The sequence below is a fragment of the Lichtheimia ornata genome, assembly GCF_029851405.1.
Source record: "Lichtheimia ornata isolate CBS 291.66 chromosome Unknown scaffold00047, whole genome shotgun sequence".
Classification (NCBI taxonomy): domain Eukaryota; kingdom Fungi; phylum Mucoromycota; class Mucoromycetes; order Mucorales; family Lichtheimiaceae; genus Lichtheimia; species Lichtheimia ornata.
The window spans coordinates 176,240-197,902 of NW_026695367.1; the positions used below are offsets into that span (position 1 = coordinate 176,240).

Here is a 21,663-nt window from a genome sequence, read left to right on the forward strand (position 1 = left end):
GCTGGCGGGCATGAGTATTTGGACACATCGTCTCATTGTTTCAAAGCACCTTCTTGTTCTCTTTTCGCTATTAATGCTCGTGGTCCATATTCCCTTCAAATCAGCACCATTTCTACATTGATAATAGCAGCAACACAATGTCAACTATCACACGACGACGAGTAGCAGGTGCTTCGTCAAGCACAGATGACAACAACGCGGTCGATGGTTCCCATTCACCTCATCACAACGCCACTTCACCATCATCAGAAAAGAAAATAGCCTATGACCCTGACGACATTGACGATAGCAAAAGCACACCTCGACTCACACTCATGGAAGAAGTGTTATTACTCGGTCTTAAGGATAGACAGGTCCGTGAATATGAACACACACACATCTATATCATAGCTAATGCCTTGATCCAGGGTTATTTATCATTTTGGAACGACAGTATCAGTTATGCGTTACGTGGGTGTATTGTGATGGAGCTTGCTCTTCGAGGACGTATTGCTATGGTCAAGGATTCCAATCGAAGGAAATACCCATTGACAGATCGATACATTGAGGTGATCAACGACAAACTCACAGGCGAAGTGTTACTGGATGAAGCTTTGAAGATGATGAAGATCAGTGAAAAGATGAGCGTTGCCAGCTGGGTTGATTTGATGAGCGGTATGTATATCCAAGAAGAGAGTGGGGAAATGGGAGGAGGAGGAGGAGGATCACCACCAAGACTCAAATGATTGGAGACGATTCTAGGCGAGACATGGAATGTCATGAAAATTGGATATCAGCTTAAGCAAGTGAGGGAACGTTTGGCAAAAGGATTGGTTGACAAGGGCATCTTGCGAACGGAGAAGCGCAACTTTTTATTATTCGACATGGCAACGCATCCTATCGCCGATACAGCTTGCAAAGAGGAGATTATCAAACGTGTATGTACAATGCTTGTCACTCGTGTCTCAGCATCATCTATCGATTCCCAATCAGACGTTCCACACGCTTATCTACGCACAGTATGCATGATTTGTGCAGCCTATGCAGCCAACGTACTCGAGAACGCCTTGCTATATATGCAGCCGGATTTACGAGAACAAGCTTTCAACAAGGTGGACGAGCTCATGAATGATTTCTCGACATGGCCATTTGCAGGAAGTGGTGCAAAGAATGATATACGTCCTGGCTCTGAATTATCCTTGGAGGTCGTTGCAGCTACATTGAATGTACTTACAAAGATGGATGCTATTGTAAGTTGAAGGATTGGATTGGATTGGATTGGATTACAAAATGGTTGACTGATATTGGGCACAATGTAGCTTTAAAGTAGAGGAGGCACCTTTTCTTTTATGAAAAATACCAATTCATATCTATCTATACAAGTTACACTCATATTCCAAAAACATTTATTGCTGCAATGATAGCGTTGGCAAGCTAGATTAAAAGATACGATGCATTTTCTTTGATTGTTGACAGGCTTGAAGTGTGCACCGTGCGCATGAGGTTGTATTAGTCGGGGTTTTTAGATTGGGGGGAAGCGCGGTGAACATGATCGGTGTGGGAAGGCTATTGGCAACCCCCTCTTTTCGACATGGTACGTTGGATAGTGAATGATGATGAGGGATAAGATGGCAATCAAGGCGTGGTGAATGTATTCGATGAATGGATGAATAGGATGAATCGATGGATGAATCAGATACAGCAAAAAATCATACACCACTTACGCCTTCCATCAACTTGACCTCGTCAGCCCGTATCATAGCAACCAACCCTATGCTAACATATATACACACTCTCGCTCTATTCAGGCCGACACTACCGTTACTATCCGCACTCGCAAGTTCCTTACCAACCGTTTGCTCCAACGCAAGCAAATGGTCGTTGACGTTATTCATCCCGCTCGCCCCAGCATTTCCAAGGATGAGCTCCGCGACAAGTTGGCTAAAATGTACAAGGCCAACAAGGAAGTCATTTCCGTTTTCGGTTTCAAGACTCACTTTGGTGGTGGAAAGACTACTGGCTTTGCTCTTATCTACGATAATGTTGAAGCTTTGAAGAAGTTCGAGCCCAAGTACCGTCTTGTTCGCGTAAGTGATATAGGTTTTATTTGAGATGTCATTATGCAGCCTATCTCATCATCTATTTTAATCATTACAGATTGGTCTTGCTGAGGCACCCAAGGGTGGTCGTAAGCAACGCAAGGAAAAGAAGAACCGTGCCAAGAAGTTCCGTGGTACCAAGAAGGCCAAGGCTGCTGCTGGCAAGAAATAAAGGGTTGATCTTTGCTAGAGAAAAGAAAGAGAATTCCCACCCAACCCCCCTTTGTCCTGTTCCTTTCTTCATCTCATCACATTTGTGTGGCGTGTGCGTGTGTATATTGTGGATACGCTCGGTTTCGATAAAAGGCAATACAATTAAAAAAGACAATCTCATGTTTTATTGATGATGAGGATGCCATTCTTATCGCTGGGCATCAGGCTCTACTGCTCCACCAGCTGCCATACGCTGCAAGTAGCTAAAGTCGGCCATAAGAGCGGTCTCCTCCTCTATGATCCTGAATATACTTGATATCTCGCTTCCTTGTCTTTTGAGCAACATCATTGTCCTTGTCTTGACACCTTCATCTTCTTTACATAGCGCCGCAATCACCAAACAAACACGTTGAAGCGTAAAAAGACCAGCATCCAATCGTCGTAAATAGAATTCTTCTTGCATCTCTTCTCGTTCTTCATCGTCCAGGTCCTTGGAATCCTTTTCAATCTCTTCTCGTACTCGGTTGTCTCTGGATTCATAAAACTCCTTCATTTCCAATAATCGGTCCACCTTTTCATAGTCGTCGTCAGTGAATTTCCGGATCAGTCGTAGTCGTCCCACGTCTTCTCGTGATAGGTTGCGCATTAATGACAGGATAATGCACATTGTGTGCTCTAATTTAACCCAATCAGATCGTGTGGTACATGGGCCCATTGTTCATTCTTACCTTCATCTTCGGTTTCCACAAATGACTTGCTATGCGTCTTTTTAAGCTTTTTGATGCCCTGTCAAAAGTCGTTAGTATACAAGATCAAAAAAGACCAATCGTCATCATAGCTTACCTTGCCCATGAAAATGGGGAATAGCACTTTGAGACCCATAGCTTCGACAAAGCGTAAACAGTTTCCTCGACCCGCCTCGCCGCTCAATGCATAGTTCAAGGCCTTCATAGCTCGAATGCGTGCCAATGTTCGTTCTCTATAACATGCAAGGTTCAGTTATTGCCAGCCTTCCATTTTTGCTATACTTACTTTAGCATGATGACCATGAGCTCGACACCTTCACCCTCCAAAAATTGTTGCTTGGATTCCGGTTCATTCAACATGGAACATAGGGCGTTGAAAAAGTTCTCCACCATCTCTGTTTCATCATCATCCTCAGGATCCTTCTTTCTATAGCTCTACAAGGATGATCAACACCATGATCCATATATCATGTTCCTTTTTTCTTACCGATAATGCTCGTAAGAGGATATCAATGCCTTCCAATTCTCCAAGCTTCAATCGAATATCTAATTCCGATCATTGATGAGTACCAATATCCATGAACCATAGCCACCATTATCATCAATAAAGTACCTCGGCTATCTTGTAATAGGATGGACAATATTTCACTTGCGTAACCACGATTGGAATCATAGCCCTTGGTTTGTATGCGTTTCAACAACCATGGTAGAAATTCAGTCTTCAAAGCAATACGTTCGGCCAGCTGAGGATCAAGACCAAGCAAATTTTCAAGGATGCCTACATATAGTTTGTCAGCCTTCCCTATCCCAACTGCCATCCAATCTCTCTTCCTTACCCAAGATTTTGAAAACACCTTGTCGATCAGCTTCTTCATTCTCATCAAGACGTCCCAAGTTTTGAACCAGGAGTTCAAGCATCTCATTTTCAAGCTATACGATGGGGGAGGGGGATTAGTATGCTGAAACATTGAAATAAGCGAATGATCACATACCAGGGCATCCACCAAAGTCTTGACACCATTTGTTGCTTCTTCGGATCTTTCCAATTCATCTTCTGCTAAGCCGACATCTTCATCCGTCAACTCGTTGATAAGATCAATGGCGTCAATGGCGATATCAGTGTTCTCGTGACTCAGCAAGGATATGATAGAAGTGACACTTCCAAGTTTGACAAGCTCAGGATACAAGTGGGGTGCCTGAGTAAGTGTCAGCAAGTTCTTGACCTCCTCATCCAAGTCGGCTTCTGATTCCATAAACTTTTCAGGTTGATCGGCGTATCGTACGCGTTGGTCTTGGTTCTTGTTGATAGCCTTTTCAAATTTAAGGATCATCTTTTTGACCGATGTTGCCGACAATGCTTCAGTCTATCATACGATTCGATTAGATTGCGCGTGTATCATAAAGCATTGATTGACATGACTTGCCTCGTCATCTTCGTATTGATCCACAAGATCCAATAATCGACTTTGTTCATCCGTCAATCCTCCTCCAAAGAAACGGCCTTCTTCATCATCTTCTTCCACCACGTCTTGTACGCCATATTCCATACCCGCTGTATCTTCGTCTTCATCCTCAATCGTCACGTTTCTTCGTTTGCGTGCTGCATCGCTGCTGCTTTCAGCTTGAGTATCTGAATTGGCGCTGTAACTTTCAAGAAAGGCGACATCGGGAGTTGCAGGCATTTTGCGCTTGTTGCGTCCACTAGGGATGGACGGGATCTGGTTGGATCGGTGAGCGTCTTGATACCCTCAATGGTCAATCGCAGTCGTTTATTACCTTGAACATTTCATCGATATTCATGATGCAAGGACGTGTTCAGTGAACGGATCGAAAGGTGGAGTTGTGGTGGTGGAAGAACTCGTGAGCGCTCCTGGCTTAAATGGTGGTGGTTGTCGGGACGACCCAAGTCCGATGATGCCAACTGTAGACGTGGATATTAATCCCTCCTCCTCCATCATCCTTTTTCCTTCAATGTCATCGAGAATAAACGTACCATCCTCTTTTAAACCTCAATGAATGATGAATGGCGTTGCTATGGAAACACTTGCAGGGAATCCCATTTGATTACAATACCTTTCCACGTGACCTTGGAGAGCTCTTCATTCGTATCATGGCGCATTGTAGGGAGGTTCTTGGATGAAAAGAGGCAATTGATCAGGAAGAGATAAAGCAAAGCAAATAGCAACAGCATAACCTATGCTAGTAAAAGTGACGTTTGGAAGAGAGGGGAAACTCAAGACAAAGAAAAGCATAATGAAAGATGGCATCAACATAGCTATTGGTCCTGCCTTTATGTAACATTCCTATAACACAAAGGATTTCATCAAAGTTTTATGTGGATGGTTGATTATGAATCAGCAAGACTACCTAGTTAGGGTATGGATTATATAGGCAATGGAAGGTATTATCAATCATGCATGATGTAGAGAGAGCACATTTGCATTGGCTTCAGATAACGCTAACTAGATTGGGTTGCCTTTTGATGTTAGATAGCTTCATCGAGTGAAATGCTGATAATATCAACTACCTGATTTACATTGATAAATGTGTGATGTGGGATAACCAGGATCGTCAGGAGGGAATTTGCTGTGCTACGTCCAATTTGGACAGAGGACGGAGGAGAGTAAAAGCACTTTTTTGCGTTTCCCCCTTTGGTTCTTTTTCTCTTTGTTTTCTTTGTTTCTCTTCAAGGATACTCTCTCCCACTCAAATATGCCTTCCGATCACAAAGGTAAGTTCTTACTCTAGGCAAACAGAGTCTTGGACGGCATCAGGTTGATGGGTTGGCTTTTTTCCAGATCGATCGTGGATCCAAAGCTCTGACAAGGCGTCGCATCGCCGTGGTCATTCAAGCCGAAATGTGTATAAGCGTGCGCGTAGTTATTCGAGAACCTCGTAAGTGTTGATAGGTGATAGGGGTGGATGATGGTATGAAAATAACGCCTACTGTTGCAATAGACTCGAGAAAGGCAAAGCTATGCAATACAAACGACAACGGTCCTCTTCTCACCACTCGTCTCGATCTGATGGATTGAGTGAGGAGGAAGAAGATCCAGGAGACTACAAGACCGGTGGATACCATCCAGTGCGAGTGGGAGAGTTGTATGAGAATGGACGATACAAGGTTGTACGGAAGCTAGGATGGGGTCACTTTTCCACAGTGTGGCTCGTGCAAGATCAACAGTAAGCAGCGACTCGTTTTTTCTTTTATCAAGAAAAGAAAGGAACAGATGGAGACGGTTGTTTTTTGACTCTTGGGCAGGACGCGGAGACATTATGCAATGAAGGTCGTCAAGTCTGCAAAGCATTACACCGAGACGGCCTTGGATGAAATCAAGTTATTGGAACGTGTGGCTGAAAGTGATCCAAAGGCATTGGGGGCTCAATTCGTTACGGCTATCGAGGATCATTTCATGGTCAAGGGTCAAAATGGCACACATGTTTGCATGACATTTGAAGTCCTTGGTGAAAATCTTCTTGCCTTGATCAAGCGCTACAAGCATCGAGGTCTCCCTATCCGCCTTGTCAAGCAGATCTCTAAGCAAATGCTCCTTGGCCTTGATTACTTGCATCGCATATGCCAGATCATCCACACCGACCTCAAGCCTGAGAACGTGCTCATGTACCTCGACAATGCCGAAGAGCTCTTACGTGAATCTACACAGGATATCCATGATGATCAAAGTGAGGACGCTTCATTCACAGACAATGAGCCAAGCCGTGGGCGTAGTCGTCAACGAAAGGATCGTCGTACTCGTGTTAAGCCCGTTGCCTCGCAACCGTTGTCCTCCGATGCCAAAAGAGATCACCATAGGGGACGCAATCACTCTTCTCGTAGATCACATTCATATTCCAGGTACAGAGAAATCTCCATACGGCATCAATGAATACAACAGGCTCATTGTTAATATAGTTCTCGTGATCGTCGACCTACCAAATGCATGGATGATATCAAGATTAAGATTGCAGACCTTGGTAACGCATGTTGGGTGAATCACCATTTTACTGAAGATATCCAGACTCGTCAATATCGATCACCTGAAGTGCTTTTGGGAGCTAAATGGGACGCTACGGCAGACATTTGGAGTTTGGCATGCATGGTAACAATGTCACACACATACATACACGCATACACGGCCTGCATGGTCATCATGTCGGATTGTTAAAGATGTTTTTGCATTTCAGATATTTGAGCTTTTGACTGGTGATTACTTGTTTGACCCTCAAAAAGGATCCCGATTTAGCCGCGATGATGGCAAGTGGTGGACTTTTTCCAATCCTCTATCAAGCGTTTATTGACCATGCATTTTATATATAGACCACCTTGCACAGATTATTGAACTAGTTGGACCCATTCCTCGACGATTTGCACTTTCTGGACAAGACTCAAGAGAATTTTTCAATCGACAAGGCGAATTGCGACACATAAGCCGGCTGCGTTATTGGCCCCTGAAAGACGTCCTCTATGAGAAATACGGCTTCAATCGTGACGATGCTGAAGAGATTGAGAGTTTTCTAATGCCGATGCTGCGGTACGAGCGGCGCGTGCAAGCGATCGACATGTTGCATCATCCTTGGTTGAACAATGTTAACCCTGTATTGGAAGGCGAAAGAGAAGAACGAGATGAATGGATGAAGCATACAAGACCATGGAAGGAATGGGAGCGCTCTCAACGACGACGTAGAAGAGATTAATAATACATAGCCGTACAAATTTTTCTTTTATCAACAATGCATTATCATTTACATCATATCATCATTGGTGCTATTAGGAATGACAGAGCTGTGTGTCAATTTGGAATGTTGAATGACCCTTCAAATGACGAGTCGTATGTAGTCGTAGTGCTTAGCTGGATGATTTACTAGTTTTGGGATGCAGGGCATGACACCGCCTCTCGCTCGTTTGATGGACGCTTGTACACTGTAAATAGTCAATTAAAGTTTATATTCATGTATGACAATGCGCCTTTTTTGTTTTGGCTAAGTGATGAACAAAAACAACGTACGTGCATAGGTGGTGTGGGGAGATCATCCGTAGACTACACTACGATATATAAACGTATTCTTTTCAAGCGTGCTTTATTGTTGAGGATGGCACAATAGATAAAACAACAATAGGGGTAACGGGTATACACAAATTTAGGAATACAACAAGGGCAAGATCTAATAAAAGATGATTACAACAGCGTGCACAACTTTTTTTGCAGCTTCATGATACCGCCTGACATGGCAGCTCTGGTAGCCGCTTCGATGACTTCATTCACATTTTTGTTGAGCATGGCACTGCATTCATGGTATTTTGCTCCAATCTCCTTTGCAAGACGTTCACCCTATGATGGTTTCATTGTTAACCCTATTTTCATTCATGTGGTAAAACACAATGAGCACTTTTTGCTTACCTGCTCGTAAGTGATAAGTTGACTACCCAACGCATTCAACTGCGCGATTCTGGTAGCGTTATCACGTAGATCAATCTTGGTGCCTATGAGGAGCTTGGGAACACCTTCGCAAAAATGGGTTACTTCGGGAAGCCACTAAGATACCATTGGGGAGATCAACATGTGAGTATATGTATATCCTTAAACTTTCCCATTTGTAAACGAAAACATGATGATGATATCATACCCTATCCTGTACATTGGTGAAAGACGTTCTTTGATCAATGGCAAAGCAAATCAAGACGACGTCGGTCTCGGGATAAGAGAGCGGTCTCAGTCTGTCGTAGTCTTCCTGGCCAGCAGTATCCCACAACGCCAGCTGGATCGTCTTGTTATCGAGTTGAACACTTGCAATGTAATTCTCAAATACAGTGGGAACATAACGCTACTATCCATGAGTAATCGCAATCCTTCTTCCTTTCATGTATCCCAAAATGATCTTTTTACCTCTGGAAAGGCGCCTCTTTTGTAAACCACAAGTAAACTGGTCTTGCCACAGCCACCGTCACCGACTACAACGAGTTTCTTTCGAGCAACCTAAAGCAAAGCCATTGAGCAAGAGTCAATGAGGGGACGAAAAAGTCAAACGCAACTTACCCGGGTCATTGCTCAAAGATGAAAAAGAAAGCAAAAGAAACAAGGAATCAGCGAGGGTGCACAAACGTTAAAAAAAGAGAACAAGTGCGAGAGAGCGAGGGAGAGAGTTGAGGAGGTAAAGGACCAAAAAAGAAAGTTGCGTGGCACATGGGTCACATTGCAGCTCTAGGTGGAGCGTACTATTGGTAAACGAAGCTTGCACAGGCACTATCCCTCTACTGCTTCCCTTTTATCTACCTAATAAAGCATTTCATGTGGATCGTTGGCGTTATTCGTGATATGTCATCGATTGTTGTATCGATAGCAAGATTGTATTACATCCATAATATAAACACACACACACACACACATCTTGGTGAATGGGCGGGGTCCAACAAGTGAACCAAGTGCATGATGCTTTTCGTTCCACACACCGCTAGCGGGATTGTTGGTCCATGCACTACTACTACTTTTTGCTATTCAAATGTGTGAAATGGATTGTTGGTTGTATAGTTCCAAATCCTGGAATTGTTCATTGTTCTCTCTTTCATCACATTCTTGGGCTAGTCATTGACATGACATCATGGTGCGTATGCAAACAATGAGTTACTATCAGGAGATAAAGCACCCCACCTTAAATCCTGCGTCTTTATGATGATGATTAAACAACATCTCGTTACTATCATAAGCATGCACGTGGTTACATGTCGCTATCCTGCATCATGTAGCTTTTCTTGAATTGCAATGAAGGAAAAACATTGGGACCATACGTGAAGAACAACAAGCGTTTGAAAAAGGGTCAATCTTCGTATGCCTTCTTTTATTCTAACATCCACGACCATGCTCTTCTATCGTTCTTAGATGGTACCAAATCCGCCTCCCTTTATATCTATTGCTGTCAGAAAGGGTATGAGTCTTTATCCAATCCCTTCTCTATACGTTTTAAAGTCTTTAAGAATCCCGCCGTTTGATGTCATTGTTTGCCTTTCATTGTATTGCCTCGTAAACAAAGAGCAAGGTGGATGATAATGAAGCATGTCATAAGAAAAGGTGTTGCTGATGTAATGATCTCAAGTAAAAATCACGCATAAAAGAGCTTTATTGCCATGTCAATCAACAACGCACATACAGGAACGAAAGTCAGGTGACCAAATCCTTGCGGAGTGGGATGGAGGAGGGACGCGGCGCGCGGTAAAAATGGGAAATTGGTGTTTCTCCTTTTTGTTTCTCGTGTGCATCTTATTTAACGCGTTCCTGGGCATATCGTTCTCATGTTTCCCCACTTTAACTTGACGAGACGACCGGTTTACACCTATCGGCGAAAGACAAAGTTGGAGTTTATATCCGATTCAAGCGACGATGACAGCGATCTCGAAGACCAGAAGCATCAACAACGACCCACCATTGTGAAGGTGCATGAGGAAGGTGTATCGCCTTTCGCTGCTATTGAAGATAAGAGCTTTCATATCAAGTCAACAAAGGCATCAGCACACGATATCAGGGATCAAAAACTACCTGGAGAGGATAATGAGGAGCATGTAACACCAACGGCTACAATGGTAAATTGAGTGCAGATGAATGGGCTATTGAATGTTGATTAGAAATGATGACCTCCTCTCCTTTTCGCTTATTAGCAGCATGAGACGCCCAATACCAATACGGCAGCAGCAACAACAACACTGACCAATGGACATTTGGAAAAGATGAACATCTTGGAGCACACTATGCAACCCTCGTATGAAGCAACAACGCTCGAATCGCATGCAATAGCGTTGGACACATTTACAACAACTTGTAAACAAGATTTGGAACCTTTACCAATCGAGAATTTGGATGCTATGGACAATGGCATGAATGACATTCGGCTGCTAACACATACAAACGTGGAAATGGAGGCCTTTGATTCGACATCGCTATTGACTCAACAAAGTACATCGGCGCCTATCCCTACAACAACATCATCCACCGATCAACCTTTGAATGATACGACATCATCAGCCGACAATGATATATTTGCCTTCCCCACTGATCCAGATCTCTTGGTGACACCGAAAGCACCCAAGCAAAAGCATGTAAAGAAGCCCAACAGCAAGAGTGAGGAGATGGACATTTTCGATTTCCCTGAGGATGATCCAGGTGAAATACGTCTCATGGTCGCATCTTCATTGCAAACGAAATCAACAGCATTGTCATCATCACCTTCATCACCTTCATCTTTTATATCCCCCACATCTTCCTCCTCCTCTTCCTCTCGCAAATCCAGACGTCAAAAATCAGTACGCTTTGCACCCAACCTTATCGTCAGCACATTTCGTAAGACATCTCTTGCGTACAGTGAACCAAAGTTATATCCATTGCCTGGTTGCACAGATGATCACCCGCCACCACCACCGCCACCACCTTCACAACAACGTCCATCCTTACACTATCAGCCACAAAAAACAAGCCAAAAACGCAAACGTAATCTGGTATCTCGATTGAAAAGTGCCAATGGACAAGGGATCAATGATGGAGGACCCCTACCAGCATATGACTTTGGTGGTGACGATGATGATGATGACTTGGATGAGGCGGATAGTACTTGGACTACAACACCTGTACCTGAATCACCTGAACGAGGAGATGAAAACTTGCCACAAGATGTATGGATGAAGATGATTGAGGAGGCATTGAATGACAACAACAACAACAATGATGAACATAATAACAATGAACCAAGACGACCGAGATATCAACCACAAAACCCCATCAACGTCAAAGTCACTTATACTCGGCAATCCAAAAAACATCCTCGGAACTCCCAGCCGGATCAGGAACTTGCAGAGTTAGATAACTTATTAGCTACTCTTCGCAATTGTAAATAAGACCCATGCATTTTATAATACACTCTAATTGAATGTGCTTGCCATCATCATAAAAAAAAAGATATATATTTATGAACTTTTGACTACAGGTTCTCCACTAGCTGCAGCTGCCATCATATCTAGACCCTTTCTAAAGCATGCAGAGATGGTCTTGTTGTCGGCAAATCCATATGTTTCCAAGACCTGGCGCCACCACAAGTACCATTCTCGGACTTCATCATAGTTGATTCGATCTTGACTGAGGGTCAACCATTTGTATAATACATCGAGCCATTTGCCAAAGAACTCCTTCTCTATCAGCTGCGATAGGGTCGCCTCTGAAACCAAATCTCGCCAAGCTAGCACCCATATCAATGGATCCAATTGCTGATCGCGTGGATTGACCACAAACTCGTCTCGAAGCACCCGTTTAAGCTTGGGCAAGATCGCTTTGCCAAGGAACGTCTCCATTTGAGCATCCGTCCAAACGCCCTTCCAAGGTGTAATAATATGCAATGCCGATTCATCGGATGGATGCCATACACGCAAAATGACAGAAAGCTTGTGTCGGATATTCGTGAATAATTCTGCTAGTCGCCATGCCTCGAGTACAGGAAGCCATGGATGGATCCATGTGTGAACCATTTCAGGGTCGTTGCGAGGATCCCATTCATCCACCGCACGTGATATCTTGGGAAGGATCAGCTGGTTGACAATGTTCTCGAATATGAACGTGGGTAATAAAGGTGGCTTCCATGCTTCCAATAATTGTACAATAGGCTCCGGATCACGCACATTCCAAGTATTACTAAGATTGACATGTTGTTAGATATAGAAGAGCCAAAGCATAAAAGAGAAAAAAGACTTACTTGATGGCTGTACGCACACGAACCAACCAAACAGTATTCATCATCATTTCAAAGGGTGTTGCATTGGGTATCTCCTTCCTTGGTCGTCGAGGAACCACAAAATCGGAATCAAAAGCACGTTCATCATCATCGTTGGCTAATAGTAATTGGCGCCATGCTAGGACATCTTTTGCTCCCCAGGTTGGATCTGCCAGCACATCCCACCTTGACGTCTTGTACTTCATCACAGGTGTCCACACGGCAACGACAATCTGATCCAAATGCAATGACCTTATATCCTCAGGCGTGTACTCCTTGATCATTCGCTCAAAGACATCTCCAAACAATGCTGTAATGTTGGCTTGTTCATAGGCACCACTTGCCAAAGCACTCTTTGAGATTGATTGCAATTCCTGAGCCATCTCTTTGACACGTATCACCTTGTCACGTCGAGCTGTATCCACTTCACGTCGCTTTTGAATCACTGAACAATCTTCCTCCAATGCTTTCAAACGAAGCTCATTCGATGTGCGGTCACGTGCCAAGTTCTCCAAGTCACCTCGTGCAAGATCCACAATGAGTCGTAGGTTGTGTCGTAATTCAGGGAGTCGTGTTGTTGTTTCCTGCCAGCTAGGCGATTCTCGTTCAAGATCCGCTAATGAAACTTCTCGTACAGTAGGTCCACGCATATCAATAACCTTTTGTTGTGTTGCTGGTACTGCCCCTGTTGCCGTTCCTTGTTCGGCTGTATCGGCAATAATGGCAGCTGCTGTCTTGTATACAGTCTTTGGCTTACGGGTTTTACGCTTCCATGCTTCACGTTTGGGCTGCTGTTGTCGTTGTTGATTGTCATCAGATAGCTCCTCTCCTTCTTCTTCAGATGTAGAACCACCATGTTGTCGCTTAGCTTCTTCCTTGGCTTGTTGCGTTTGTTCACTGAAACCACGAAAGCCCATACCCATTCCCTTGGGTCGTAATTTGGTCTCGATAGGATTGATGATACCTGCACCTTCTTCACCAAGACCTTGTCCCATACGCCAACCCATCTTCTCAAGCATCCGTTTACCAAAACCAGTGCCGTGTGAGGTGAACTTTGCAAAGTCTTCTGCAGGTCGAATGTTGTGTTGCTGACGAGGTCGTTTAGGGGCTTCCTTACTAGGTGTACTCGATCGACTTGTGCCAGGTGAAGGCGTTGATTGTGTCGTTGACGGTTTGAAATTCACCATATTAGCCATGCTGAATCCTGATCCAAGGCCTCCACGTCCAATGTCTGATTCGTCTTCATCGAGATCGTCATCGTCGTCTCCAAAGCGTTTCCTTTTGCTGCGACTTCCATAAAACCCTTCAGCTTCTTCCTCCAAATCGCGGTCGGTAATGTCGAATCGGATACGACCCCCTTCCTCGTCAGAAGAATCGTCGCCATCGTCCATGTACTGTTTCCGTCGACCCATTGTACAGGTTGTGTAGGTATGTGTATGTGTATGTGTGTCGTCAAGGAAGACAAAAATTAAGTGTGCTGTGCCCAATCTGACCATTTGACCTTGGCTACTCACACCTGGAAATTCACTTGAAACCCCGTTCTCTACATCCCAACAACATCATACACCATGCACATGAGTAGTAGTCAAGTAGTCAAACAGTGAAATAAATTCATATTCCCACTCATGGGTTGTGTTATTATCATACGTGATACAAGGCTGAAAAGTAAGATCATCTATCAATGCAAGAGCAGGAGCTTTAGTTACAGCAGCAATCACCGAAAGGACAGTTACCGTCACTTCCCAATATACAAATCAAACTTTGAGAAACCAAGAAGCGTCAAATGAGCAAAATATTGTATGTACGTGGATGTATTACAAGTATCATTTTATATTACGTAGCTTGGCTGTCGGTGAGAAGAAGCACGATGATTTATTATAGGTTGTAGAAGTGCTTGATACTATATCAACAATTACGAAAGTGTCATGCTAGTACTTGCAACCAATCACACCAATATCGTCAGCGATTAATTGATCATACTTTTTTTTGTCCATCGTGCATTTCCAGCTGATGCATATGCCCGTTTGTTCGTATGCCTTGGTGCAATTAACATCGCCATTCCAGCATTTCGCGAAATCAATCCCCCTGCGGATGTTAAAATTGGATTCCGCGAAACAGTCGTAGAAGGTTTCCATGCCCTTCTGGTACTGCTTGCATCCTCCAATGTCGACAAGATCAGCGTTGAATCCGTCTTTGAAGACTTCAATAGAATCTCCGGGCAAGTCGCACTCGTACGTTCCTTGTGAAGTCACTGGCATGGCTATCAAGGTCAGCGCCACTGCTGTAATACCTGCGAAAAATTTCAACATGCTTGCTTGGATGGATTGGAGGTGGAGAGTGAGCTGAGAAAGTGAAAAGTGTGGTCTTTCTGTAAGGTGATTTGGGAAAACAGGAGTGGTTGATATGCTGTGCAAGAATGTTGAATGGGCGCAGCCTCTTTATATAATAGGTGAGGATCGAAGAATACTAAACGATCAGGGGTACACGAAGAAAGGGGTTGCCAAAGGGCCAAGATCATGCTCAGGAGTGCACGTCCATTCAGAAGGTTTAAGGGGGGTTTAAAGAGAAAGATGTATACTGCGCAGATGCATTGACATGCTATTTTGTGGCGTTCAAGTATCCATATCTCAAGGCAAAGTGTGCCGTAATTTTTCTCCTAAGCAGAGAGATAGTTAAAGGAGTTTACAGTGGGAGAAGAGAGAACACAAGGGATAGAGCAAAGAGAGATGAATGCAAGAAGGGATCAAGGAATAGGATACGTGCATAAAAGGAAGAAGCTACATTGATCCTTTGATGTGAGAAGACAATAACACTGATTCTTTATGTTTGTTAACAAGCTACAACTCTACGTCCTATGATGGAGCATAAATAACTCACAAGGTATTGGTGTTGCCAAGGCCACTTTGCCAGCCTTGCACTGCTATCACAGCTTGATCATGCTTATGCGTACCATATTTTATTGCTTGTTCCATCCCTCAGGTTAAACATGAATCGACATCTTCTTGCCACCAAGGTGCATGATCGGAAGGACTAGCTAGGTGAGCGGCGCTTAACAGTGAGATGATCGTTGCTGCTGTGGGTCGTTGAGGATGATGAAGGCTTGTTGTAGTAGAAGGGGAAACAACCACGCGACAAATGGGCTTGACGAGCTGTTTGTGGATTACGAGTAACGACAACAATAGGTGCCTTGGGTCTGTACTTGCTAACCAATCTATTGTTTTTCGATTAGTTTGGCATTATGGGATCGCTGTTGCCTATGCATGTACCTCGCACTATTACCGGAGGTGGTCAACACGATAATAATAGGGAGAAGAAGTGCACATATTATTCACCTTCATTTTCGAGTCATCTTTCACATTGTTTCACCTTCAACCATGATGATGTCTCCATGGCAATAAACAAGGCATTCAATTTAGTGAATGATGCCCTTAACGGCGTTACTAAAGAGATCATCAATGAAGTTCATGGCGTTCCAAAAATGATCTTGCACACTTGGGAATCTAACAAAGCAGGTACTCTGATCAACCCCATCCTCCCACATCATCGTAAATGAATCCAGTTATCATTTCTATTGACTCGCTAATACCACTAGAGGCACCATACACTAAATTTGCCTGCCTTGCTTACTGCCATAGAGACACCATCGTGATGGAAGGTGAACGTTAAGGTGCAGTGTGAAAGATGGCTCGAAAATGGGATGTACGTATACGTATTGAAGTTGTGATGTTCATATAATGAAGTCGACAGTGATGCCTATGACAAGAATACCTTCAACGCTTGCCCATCGTATACCATAGTAGGGCACACGAAACACTTGTTTTCTTAAACGTCCACGTCTCCTTTTTCACATCAGCATTAGGTATATCATACAACAAATTAATACAGGATGGGGGATTAAGAAAAGAGTGTATAAAGTGCTTCAGTTGGTAGTAGGTTTCAACATTGGTTGGGTGGGCAAGCAGGCAAGCAGGGAGGAGAGGGTGCACAAGGTGGGGTGCGAATAGCCGAGTCCGCTCGCTTGTATCCTTTCTTCTTCTTTTCTTCACTCAGCGACACACCCGAGTACTCATTCAATTGACGCGATGAAGACCTTTGTCAGTCCTGGAAATGCTGCATGCTGCAGTGTATTGTCATTCTGTGGTATCATTTTCCTTGTAAGTCATGACCTTTGTAGTGTGCAAGATGGCCAACGCAACTTACGAAAATGGCCCGACATGTTAGTTTCTACTTGGATTGGCCTTTGATGCTCGTGTGGAAGTGTTGACTGAATTCATGGACGACCCTGACGATCCCTCTGCTACTGCACAAGCTTGCTTCACGGCTGCTATCGTATACGCGTGTTTCCTTGCTTTCTGTGGCTGCCAGGTAAGGGGGGTTGAGGATAAGCGAGAGATGTTTCAGCTTTTTATGCCAACTCATCCACTCTCTCTCTCTTTCCTATGCAATAGTCACTTGTGCACAAATACAACTCACGCAACCAGATCCAACTGTAATTTACGACTACAGAGATGATATGACACATTGATTAAAGATATCCCTTTCCTGTACGTGTTTCCCCACCGCCATCAAACCGAACAACTATACTTGCTTGAATGGGATGTGACAATCGAGGGGTTAAAATGATGCACTTTACGCCTCCAATCATTTCTTGTCGAAATCATGATCCAATGACTGTTGTTGCTATGGGGATGGTTGTCATGGTGATTATAGTTGGGGAAGGTAGCTACCGATTGTATGCTTTATAGTAATTCGATGGGATGCGTGCGTTACACTATCGTCGCCAAGGAATAGTACCTATGCAAGTCTTTTGTCGTTCTTCTGATACTTGCGGCATATCAAGGCTATAGTAGGCGACTTTTTTGTGTCCCAATGGATAGCCCTCTTTGAGATGTGCTTTCCCCTCCTTCCACAGCGTTCAATGATTAGGCCACATCCCGTACTCAGGTCTACTATCCTTATAGGAAAACGGCAACCATCATCCACTGGCAGCCTTGCATGAAAAATTCGGATAATGAAACCAGCACGTGATCACGCCCTGATGATAGAACTGTACCCACACACACGTACATAGATGATCTTTTCACTCATGACGTCAAATGACTAAATCACATGATATAATGATACAAAAGCAATGTCTATATTGAAGGGGGTGGTGTTTGTGAATGTCTATCAAGGGGACGGGAATGATTTATGAAGCAAAACTCTTTGCAAATTTGCTACTAAGGAAAGGTCTCTTCTTTTTCTTGATGGTACCAGCGCCTGGAATAGGATTACTACCACCACCATCGGAATCACTTGCAGTGGTATTGCTGCCCTGAGAAGCAATGGCATCGACAGCGACAGGCACCAGTGGCTTCGATGTTGATAACGAAGGCGAATGACGAAAACCAAGATCTGGACTTGCAGCAGAAGGAGGTGGAGAAGAAGATGGGTTGGGTAATACGGAGAATGGATTGGGCATATTAGCGGAAGCGAGTGAAGGGGATGGCAAAGGTGGAGAAAGTGGATGTTGTTGATTAGGTGGAAGGGTCGTACTGCGAGATGGCATTGGGAATCGAGGAGAAGAACCCATAGCAGGACCACCACTGATAGGAGGCTCAAAGTAACCAGCTGAAGAAACAGATGCTGAACGTTGAATAAAATTGGGATTGTTGGAGGCGGAGGGTGATGCGGGTCGATGTTGCTGTAAAAGCCGTTGGTGTGTCTCACGGCTAAATGCATTATCAGTCGTTGGGTATGCGCTGGTGGTGGTGGTTGTACCATTAGAAGCAAGTGTATGGCTCATCGATTGTAGTGGTATCGTGGTGGGTGGTGTTGCTGCTTGTTGCTGCTGCTGTTGTTGTTGCTGGATCATCTTTTTAGCCGCAATCATCATCTTAAGTGCACGGACTTGCAAGCTCGTTTGGTGAGAAAGGGCAGCCGTTTCAAAGATGAGTGGTGCTGTTGCCATATTGAGCATTTGGTGCAAAGCATGCGTGGCGAGTAATCTTAGTCGACCCAATCCATACATATCGGCCAATAACAATAGCTGAGCAAGAATATGGGGCTGATATTGCTGAGCTGTGATCAGGTGATCCGTATACAAAAATTGAAGCAATGCAATGACCACTGGATATGGATAAGGCAAACTCAAGCTATGCGTGCGTAATGTTGTTCCTTCGGGTCGTTGTCGTGTGTTGCGTGTCTCCATCAATTGTGCAAAGTAGGACCAACGTTGGGATAATACAGCCGAGTTGACTGGTATCGAACGCCCATCGCTGCTCACAATCCGAAAATCACATACGGTGGGTTCATTCAATAAACTCAAGCCCATTTCTTGAGCCAACGTTGAGCACGTGTTCTCCGGTACACGATAGACACCAAAGGCTTCGAGATCAATCATTGCAATATGATCAAAGTTCAGCTGTCGATGGTTGTAGTCTTCCATTAAATGCCGTTCACGATGACCAAATACCAAAGCTCGGTTGTTGTTCGGGTATACAGTGCCACAATTCCATGATCCACGGCTAAAGATGGTACCCGTCTCGATCCTTGACCATGCAAGGGTTCCCAAATCCAATGCCCAAATAGCAAATGTTTGTTGTTGAGGTGATAAATGGGTACCGCAAATGACCACGTGATGTCCAAGCGAATGGCCACTAGGGAATCGCAGTCCTGGAGGCAATAGAGTTCCTGCCATAGCATGTGTACAATCTTCCACGGTGGCTCCTGTACCCAAGGGTGATCGAATCACCTGCAATTCTCGTTGAACATCGGTAAAGTTGTAATTGGAATAAACATAAATGGATGATGATGATGGTGCGTCGTTATTTCCACCACCACCACCACCTCCAGTGTTGTGTGAGCTGACGGCATTCATTGGATCAGGACTTGTTACTCGACTACTGGGCATATCATTGCTTGGTGTACCTGCAGGTAATCGAGTGCCTGGTGGTGCTGCCACGGCAATGGAGCGATAAGTACCCACATGTTGTTCAATGGTGCGTGCATGAATCCACTCCCAAGATGTCATATCAAGTACGTTGATCTCATGGAGATACGAATTTTCAATGTTTTGTCCACCCATCACAACAAGCTTATCATCAATGACTGCTGCTAAATGTGCGTAACGTGGTCGAGGAGCAAATAAGGATGGTTCCACTGTAGGTCGTTTCCAGCTCATGGTGGTGACATCGAATATGGATACATCATCAAGGACACAGAGGTTGTCTTGAGACATGCGTGAAGTGCCCATGCCACCAAATACAACAATCGAATTCTTGTACACATTGGCAGAATGAAAGTATCGAGCACGAGGCGCCTTGGCTGAATCTGGAGGAGGGATATGCCGTGTCCATTCAAGCGTATGCAAGTCGAGCACATACATGTAATTGGTCATTTGACGTGTACTGACGAGTCGTCCTGCAAACACAAAGACTCGATCATCCACCACACTAACAGACGCTCCCACCAGTGGAGGAGGCACTTGACCCGATGTGGCTTGAATTTGCGTCGTGATGCCCGAAATCGACTGCATTTGTTGCATGGCGGTTGAGGTAGTAGCCGACGGCATGTCTGTAAGAGAAAAGGAATGACTGACACCTGTTGAAAGGTTGGTTCACCCAAAGAGCAAGTGTGTGCAAGTAGCAAAGTGAGAGTGAAAAAAAAAGATAGACTCTGTAAACGACGGGGAAAAAGGAAACCCATTCTTTGTGCCCAATCGTTACCATCCTTGTACAACATCTGGGAATGACGACCCTTTCTTTATTGATCGCAGCAATGACACCACTCATCCACGTGCTACATTTTTAACTTCTGTCATATTTTTCTTTTGGCATTTTCCCATCCCACGCTTCTTTTGTCTCTTTTTTTATGTATTCTTCAAAAAAGCACCTTGAATCCATGATGTGAATGAGGGAATAAATAGAATTGCTATATACTCAAACAACCAAGGAGGAGGAGATGATTACCGCCATTTGTAATGGCTTTGTTCAATGGGAATGGGAGGAGAGGGCGGAGTCGTTTTGGGCAATAATATACCACCACCCTTTGCAAAGTAACCATTGGATGGTTGCACAAGAACATCCGACATGGGATCTTTATATATACCTCGTGGCCCTATTGTGTGCATCTTGCTATCTACCTTGCTATTGTCACCAGACATCCAAATTACTGGGATAATATCCATCTACAGGGGTTATTGTTACCTGGTTGAATTTCCCGCCCCCCTCGGTTATCTCGGTAATGACCTCAATTGATAGGTTGTGTAAGCATGCCATTTTGGTAAAAAGAGTGATGAGCCCGATGATGATGCGAAGCACAAAGAAAAACACGCGCCTCCTCTGTCATCCAAACTTGCCTCTTTACCACTATCAGCAAAAATAGCTCTTACAGTGTTTGGATGGGGTATCATGTGTCAATCCCCCATGCGATATGAATGCATTAACCAGAAAAACGGTTTACGGTTTCTTGTACCATTATGGTGTGCGTGTGTGAATTTAGCGGACCCTTATCCTTTGCGAAATACATGCAAGCCGATATTAAGTAATCTGTAACGCAAAAAAGTGTATCCTTTGTCATATCCCAAGCAATGCAAATGATGGATCTATATCTTTGGATCATAATCATTGTATCATTTAACATCCTTGCTGCATGACGATACTGGTGTTGTTGTACTTGTCCTTTCTTCCCCCCAGTGTTACGGATGATGTGGAACCTACAGCCATCGGTAGCACAATGTTTCAATGCGTGGCAAAATACAACAGCCATCGAGCGTGGAGTAAAAGAAGCGTCATGGCTACTCTATTGCATGATGGTTTATGACTATGAGGATGATCATTTTGATGTAAACAATCAATTCAGATACTTTATTAATAGGGTGGAGGCTTAATTGCAATCGACACGGCAGATCCCATTGTCCGCATTATGCGTGTATACAAAGAGGTGTATGAACAAAGAACATT

At 44.1% G+C, this 21,663-nt stretch overlaps 9 protein-coding genes across 9 annotated transcripts; 4 read left to right on the forward strand and 5 right to left on the reverse strand.

The window, feature by feature from the left end:
- Positions 1-137: 137 nt before the first annotated feature.
- On the forward strand, positions 138-2,250 carry O0I10_008716 (40S ribosomal protein S24; the record flags this gene model as incomplete). The annotated part of the gene is made up of 5 exons (XM_058488717.1): positions 138-353; positions 408-654; positions 742-1,229; positions 1,788-2,066; positions 2,137-2,250. 5 exons carry the CDS (start codon positions 138-140, stop codon positions 2,248-2,250), a joined length of 1,344 nt encoding a protein of 447 aa, XP_058340540.1.
- A 189-nt stretch (positions 2,251-2,439) lies between these two features.
- O0I10_008717 (uncharacterized protein) lies at positions 2,440-4,777 on the reverse strand (the record flags this gene model as incomplete). Its single annotated transcript, XM_058488718.1, has 10 exons — positions 2,440-2,906; positions 2,960-3,017; positions 3,075-3,210; positions 3,264-3,412; positions 3,465-3,523; positions 3,591-3,755; positions 3,814-3,907; positions 3,970-4,341; positions 4,402-4,695; positions 4,754-4,777. The coding sequence occupies 10 exons, from the start codon at positions 4,775-4,777 to the stop codon at positions 2,440-2,442; spliced, it is 1,818 nt and encodes a 605-aa protein (XP_058340541.1).
- Positions 4,778-5,689: 912 nt separating this feature from the next.
- On the forward strand, positions 5,690-7,672 carry O0I10_008718 (uncharacterized protein; the record flags this gene model as incomplete). Its single annotated transcript, XM_058488719.1, has 7 exons — positions 5,690-5,708; positions 5,776-5,872; positions 5,936-6,160; positions 6,240-6,833; positions 6,891-7,077; positions 7,163-7,232; positions 7,296-7,672. 7 exons carry the CDS (start codon positions 5,690-5,692, stop codon positions 7,670-7,672), a joined length of 1,569 nt encoding a protein of 522 aa, XP_058340542.1.
- A 482-nt stretch (positions 7,673-8,154) lies between these two features.
- On the reverse strand, positions 8,155-9,021 carry O0I10_008719 (uncharacterized protein; the record flags this gene model as incomplete). Its single annotated transcript, XM_058488720.1, has 5 exons — positions 8,155-8,307; positions 8,377-8,511; positions 8,603-8,800; positions 8,863-8,952; positions 9,013-9,021. The coding sequence occupies 5 exons, from the start codon at positions 9,019-9,021 to the stop codon at positions 8,155-8,157; spliced, it is 585 nt and encodes a 194-aa protein (XP_058340543.1).
- A 1,241-nt stretch (positions 9,022-10,262) lies between these two features.
- Positions 10,263-11,855, forward strand: O0I10_008720 (uncharacterized protein; the record flags this gene model as incomplete). The annotated part of the gene is made up of 2 exons (XM_058488721.1): positions 10,263-10,550; positions 10,626-11,855. The coding sequence occupies 2 exons, from the start codon at positions 10,263-10,265 to the stop codon at positions 11,853-11,855; spliced, it is 1,518 nt and encodes a 505-aa protein (XP_058340544.1).
- A 69-nt stretch (positions 11,856-11,924) lies between these two features.
- O0I10_008721 (uncharacterized protein) lies at positions 11,925-14,133 on the reverse strand (the record flags this gene model as incomplete). Its single annotated transcript, XM_058488722.1, has 2 exons — positions 11,925-12,642; positions 12,704-14,133. The coding sequence occupies 2 exons, from the start codon at positions 14,131-14,133 to the stop codon at positions 11,925-11,927; spliced, it is 2,148 nt and encodes a 715-aa protein (XP_058340545.1).
- Positions 14,134-14,649: 516 nt separating this feature from the next.
- Positions 14,650-15,030, reverse strand: O0I10_008722 (uncharacterized protein; the record flags this gene model as incomplete). The annotated part of the gene is made up of 1 exon (XM_058488723.1): positions 14,650-15,030. The coding sequence occupies one exon, from the start codon at positions 15,028-15,030 to the stop codon at positions 14,650-14,652; it is 381 nt and encodes a 126-aa protein (XP_058340546.1).
- A 1,773-nt stretch (positions 15,031-16,803) lies between these two features.
- Positions 16,804-17,214, forward strand: O0I10_008723 (uncharacterized protein; the record flags this gene model as incomplete). The annotated part of the gene is made up of 3 exons (XM_058488724.1): positions 16,804-16,875; positions 16,943-17,086; positions 17,170-17,214. The coding sequence occupies 3 exons, from the start codon at positions 16,804-16,806 to the stop codon at positions 17,212-17,214; spliced, it is 261 nt and encodes an 86-aa protein (XP_058340547.1).
- Positions 17,215-17,909: 695 nt separating this feature from the next.
- On the reverse strand, positions 17,910-20,273 carry O0I10_008724 (uncharacterized protein; the record flags this gene model as incomplete). The annotated part of the gene is made up of 1 exon (XM_058488725.1): positions 17,910-20,273. The coding sequence occupies one exon, from the start codon at positions 20,271-20,273 to the stop codon at positions 17,910-17,912; it is 2,364 nt and encodes a 787-aa protein (XP_058340548.1).
- Positions 20,274-21,663: the final 1,390 nt, after the last annotated feature.